Source organism: Oncorhynchus mykiss, chromosome 8 (genome assembly GCF_013265735.2).
Source record: "Oncorhynchus mykiss isolate Arlee chromosome 8, USDA_OmykA_1.1, whole genome shotgun sequence".
In the NCBI taxonomy this organism is placed as follows: Eukaryota; Metazoa; Chordata; class Actinopteri; order Salmoniformes; family Salmonidae; genus Oncorhynchus; species Oncorhynchus mykiss.
Genome location: NC_048572.1, coordinates 16,352,002 through 16,357,377, shown reverse-complemented (window position 1 = coordinate 16,357,377; position 5,376 = coordinate 16,352,002). Strand labels below are relative to the sequence as shown.

At 42.2% G+C, this 5,376-nt stretch overlaps 1 protein-coding gene across 1 annotated transcript; it reads right to left on the bottom strand.

Annotated features, from left to right (window-relative positions):
- Positions 1-519: 519 nt before the first annotated feature.
- LOC110529488 (5-hydroxytryptamine receptor 1E-like) lies at positions 520-1,998 on the bottom strand. The gene has a single exon (XM_021611723.2). It carries the CDS (start codon positions 1,918-1,920, stop codon positions 775-777), a length of 1,146 nt encoding a protein of 381 aa, XP_021467398.1. The 5' UTR covers positions 1,921-1,998; the 3' UTR covers positions 520-774.
- Between the last annotated feature and the right edge of the window lie 3,378 nt (positions 1,999-5,376).

Here is a 5,376-nt window from a genome sequence, read left to right as displayed (position 1 = left end):
GCGTACGCAGACAGCATGTGACCAGAATAATTAACGCACGCAGAATCAAATGCCACCGTAGTCCACCGAGGGGCGTAGCAGTTTTGAACTCTGTGGTAGGTAGCAGGCTGCGTGTGTGTTTTTTTTGCGTGCAGGCACTTAACTATTATAAATCAACTAAACTTGAAGACATCAAGAGGTCAATAAATAATGAACATTAGGTTATCAGTTCAAAACGTAATTTTAGTGTTTGTATTCATCACAATCAGGTAAGGTAATCATCTATCAGTTTTACCAGGCCCTTTAAAAAATGTATGGGTGCAGAAGTCAGTTTCTCATCCAAGGTCTTTGGTCACTCACATACCCGTTTATTTCAGCCTAGTATGGAGGGATAGATACCTACAGTGAAATCAGTGAGGGGGAGGACGCCTCATAATAAAGTCTGTAATGGAGCAAATGGAATGTGATTTAGAATGATATTTTGCAGGAGTGCCTGGTGTAGTAAAACCAATTGAGACAAAAACATTGAATATTTACTTAAACCCCACATTGGTAAAAATGTAATTCATTCACAAAGCCATAAAAAATGTATGTATGTGCATTTATAAGCCATGATTGTTCATGGTCAAAGTTTGTGTTTACACAAAGAGCAAGAAACATTACTTTAAAAAAATAAAAAATACATTTTATTTTGAAAAGCACAACATCACATAGCCAATGGACACACTGCATGTAAATTTCCTTCATACTTTCCCCGATGGGACTATTCTGTACGTTCAACCTGGGCCTGCAAATCTATGCATGCTCCTTTCGTCTGAGCAGTTTCTTAAAGGCCAACTTAAAATCCTCATTGAAGCTGGTGTAGAGTAGAGGATTAATAAGTGAGTTGATGTAGCCCAGCCAGGTTAGGAATTCTGACACCTGGGGTGAGGCAGTTATGACCTGTAGGCCCACAAGGAGCTCCTTCAGAAAGAAAGGCAGCCAGCAGAGGATAAAAGCCCCGAGGATGAGGCCCAGGATACGTGCTGCCTTCCTCTCCCTAGAGGTACAGATCTGGCTCCTCTCATCTGCCCCGTCCATATCTGTCTCAAATGAGGGGATACGGATGGTGGCATTGAGCCTGTCAAACTCCAGAGTGGGGTCTGAAGTGGATAGGTCCGATACGCAGAAGGTGTGTGCCATACGGCAGTGGTTCAGAGAGTTCTGACTATCAGTCTTCGTCTGGCTTCGGCTGCTGAAGTGCCGCGATGAGCCCCGTTTCTGATAGAGCGTCTTAGCAGCATTATAAATCCTATAGTACAAGATGAGAATAAGGGTCATGGGGATGTAAAAGGCCCCGAAGGTGGAGTAAATAGTGTAGCCCACGTGGTCATGCTCTATGATGCACTGTTTTGGGCCGTGGCTACCGGGCCTGTGTCTCCAGAAGAGGGGTGGAATGGATATGAAGACTGAGATGACCCAGATGATGCCCACCATGACAGCTGCCCGGCGGGCCGACCTCTTACGGGCATACTCGATGGCCTTGGTGATAGCCCAGTAGCGGTCCAGCGCTATGACACACAGGTGCAGGATAGAGCAGGTGCAGCAGGTCATGTCCACACTCAGCCAGGCCTCACATACCACCTGGCCCAACGACCAGTACTCTGTGGCAATGTATAGGATGCTGATTGGCATGACCAGGATAGCTACCAGGAAGTCGGTGAACGCCAGGGAGCAGATGAGGTAGTTGGCGGGAAGGTGGAGCTTCTTGGTGGTGCAGATGGCTGTGATGACAGCACTGTTGGCGAGCACAGTGAGGAGGGTTAGTAGCGCCAGGATAACCACCAGCACCACCATCCTGTCTGTGAACACCACCACAGGGAGAGTGCTGTCTGGAGCTTCTGTGCTGTTGGTGATATTGGGCCCTGTGGAGCTGTCCCCAAGGTCCCTCTCCATCTCCATCTTCCCCAGACAGGGCCAGCTCTCCCCCACTGATGGGCACACTCTGTCCCAGGAATAGGATCCACACTATAGGTCAGTGGTCACACTGTAACACACAAAACAGACATATATGGTACATTAGAAAGTGCATAAAGATTAATATTTCATAATAGAACATTTACACAGACTGTCACAGTGACCTTGGTGAAAACTTGTTTTCAGTAGGATACTTTCATTAGAACTCAAACAAGTACACTAGACGTAATGTTATGTCATATATTTTGTATAAGAGGCACTTAACACTGGAGGGCACATTGTTTCTTTGCTCTAGCAAACTTTAAATTAGTCTTTGTATTTTTCACCTGCCTTTTAATCAACAGAGCTGCCCTTGGCAATTGGAGGTTGTTATACAATAGAAGAAAGATAGACAATAAAGGTAATATAGTGCAGCCCATGGCAGTAGTTGAGCTTCTGAAAGGTGAGGGATTTGGATTTATAGTGGAGACTTTATAATCCAATGTTATTTGGGAGATGAAAGCCACTTAACACAGCAAGTACTTATAAAACTGAGGGGTCTTAAAGTCCTAAAGTGGAGGACACACTGATAATTGTCACTGATATATTTTTTTGTTTTGTCTACAATTAAACACATATAAAGATATATTACTGTACCAATAAGGGGGAAACTGTTAAAAGACTCTGGAAGAGAATAAAGAGGACAATATACAGAACAGTGAGTGAATATAATATAAATAACAACTCCAGCATTCTGGTGATCTTGATGCTCCCAACAATTTAATAGATCATTTTGACCAAGGTTTCAGTCTAAATCAACCTTCATCAGGGTGAGTGAACGTAGCATGTGGCAAGTGTAAATGAGGCCTAATGATGTAAAAAGGTTTATCTATCTCATTCAATGTCTCTCGTCCACTCCGAGAGGCAGAAATATAAGCCTTTATATCTGCAGGCAGGCTTGAGAGACTGCTGAAGGACACTGCTTGAGGAGGCAAATTAATTTAGCTAGACTCGGTAGATAGAACATTTCAATGTCAGCTGTCAGCATTGAGATGGTTCACTACTGTCCCTAGTGCACCTCTTAGCACAGACCTCGCCTGAGTCAATATAATTACTGACAGATGGTCCATGCCAGGGTGCCCAGGCTGGTAATGATTTGCATTAGTCAATAAAGCAGAATGAAATTACTAAGACCATCTACTTGGTGAGAGTACAGGGAAACACAGCAAGAATAGCTGAGAAAAAAAGTGTTGGAATTTATAATACAACTCATTCAAGATGATCTAATTTTAGAGGTCTAAAATGACTTTAGAGGTCAATCTAAATGTCACACAAAAACATTCCTGGTAAATGAGAAATATTCATTTTTCTTCATAGTTGTATTTAAGTGGAGTTTTTTAAAGCTACCAAAATATAATGATAAAGAGCTAAACATGTTATTTTATTTGTCACATGTGCCGAATACAACAGGTACCTTACCTTACTTACAAACCCTTAACCAACAATGCAGTTTTAATAAAAATAAGTACAACATTAAAATAACAAGTAATTAAAGAGCAGCAGTAAAATAACAGCGGGGGCACAGGTTAGTCGGGTAATTGAGGTAATATGTACATGTAGGTGACTATGTTAAAGTGTAGCCTGGGTAGCCAGGGTAGCCATTTGATTAGCTGTTCAGGAGTCTTGTGGCTTGGGGGTAGAAGCTGTTAAGAATTAATGGACTACACCTATTTCAAAAATGGAATCTAAATTACCAGTAAGATATGTCTACCTCTGTATTACTCAGCCTGAAGCAATGGTTTCAGACAATTTAGTCAACACTGGAGGTGTCCAGAGGCTTGAAACCAGTTTCTTTTCAAATAATTCTCCCCTCGACCACGCCCACAAATTGGGGAAAACAAACTTTTTTTCCATTGACCCCCATTGTAAAAGAGACAACTTTGTTGTCAATATTTAGTTATACAGAAATAAACAAAACATGCCGAACAGCTGCTGTGTTGTTCAATTTACATGTAACCAGGTCAGAAATCCCAACCTACAGTTTGCAATGCTCCCACGTAGGGAAATAGAGCCTACGAGAAGAGCCCTATGGCTCCAGGTTACTCGGCGTGGTAAATGTGGGGACCCTGGTGTCCAAGTAGGCTACACGTAGCTATGTGTGTGGGAAAACATTTAATCACAGGTAATATATTTAACTTGTTTAGTATACTGTAGTCTGTTTGTAACTCCACTGACTACTTGTAGCTGTATTGTTTGTTTGTGTTGTTGGTCTTGGCTAGCTGGTCGCTAGCTAGCTAGCTAGCACTCACGTGGCTGCTAGCACCGTCATCAAAAGGGGCACGAGGGAAGCCGTACAATATTACTTCTTTCTAAGTAATGAGAACTCTCAGTTGCAGGCAATGTTGAAAAGTAATCTTTAGACATGTTTTACTTTTCCTGAATGTTGTTTTGTATTTGAATAAAACAAGCAGACAAAAAAATTGACACACAAATCAACTATAAATGTTGTTCAGGCTCTGGTCTTGTCCCATTTTGATTACTGTCCGGTAGTATGGCCATGTGCAGCAAAGGAATACCTATCAAAACTGCAGCTAGCTCAAAACAGAGCAGCACGCCTTGTCCTTAACTGCACATACAGAACTAACATCAACAACATGAATGCCAGTCTTTCTTGGTTGAGGGTTGACAAGAGATTAACTGCTTCTCTTCTAGTTTTTACGATAAGTATTACTGTAATGAAATGTACAGATTGTCTGCATAATAAAATAACATTCAGCTAAGACACCCATACATACCCCACGAGACATGTCACCAGAGGTTTCTTCACAGTTTACGGCAACGCACAGTATTATATAGAGCCATGATCACACGGAACTCCCTTCCATCTCCAATTACTCAAGCAAACAGCAAAATTACCTTCAAAAAATATTAAACAACATCTCATTGAACATGACTATGAGGACACACACACACACACACACACACACACACACACACACACACACACACACACACACACACACACACACACACACACACACACATCATCACACATCATTTGTTTTAGTTGTATTGTTTGTATATCGTTGTATTAAAAAATGTTGTGACTGTGCTTGTCTATCAGTGTACCAGTGTTGTGTTACTTGTCATGCTTTGTGTTTTTTGTGGACCCCAAAAAGAGTAGCTACTGCCTCTGCAAAAGCTAATGGGGATCCAAATAAACAAATGGACAACAAGAAAATGTAGGTTTGAAAAAGGTCAGGTTTTTGCTGTGAGCCAATGGGGTAACCTAGGTAACCCTGTTGTTTTCCCCAAAGGTGGGCGGGGCCGGGACTTTCTATCTAATACCGACTGGGACTATGCCTTTCAAAGACGCTTTCCCCTCATCACTGGCTTCACCTCTCCAGCACTCTCTGAGAGAATACAGAGCTGTGTGTACAATGCATCCTAGTGCCTACCCCT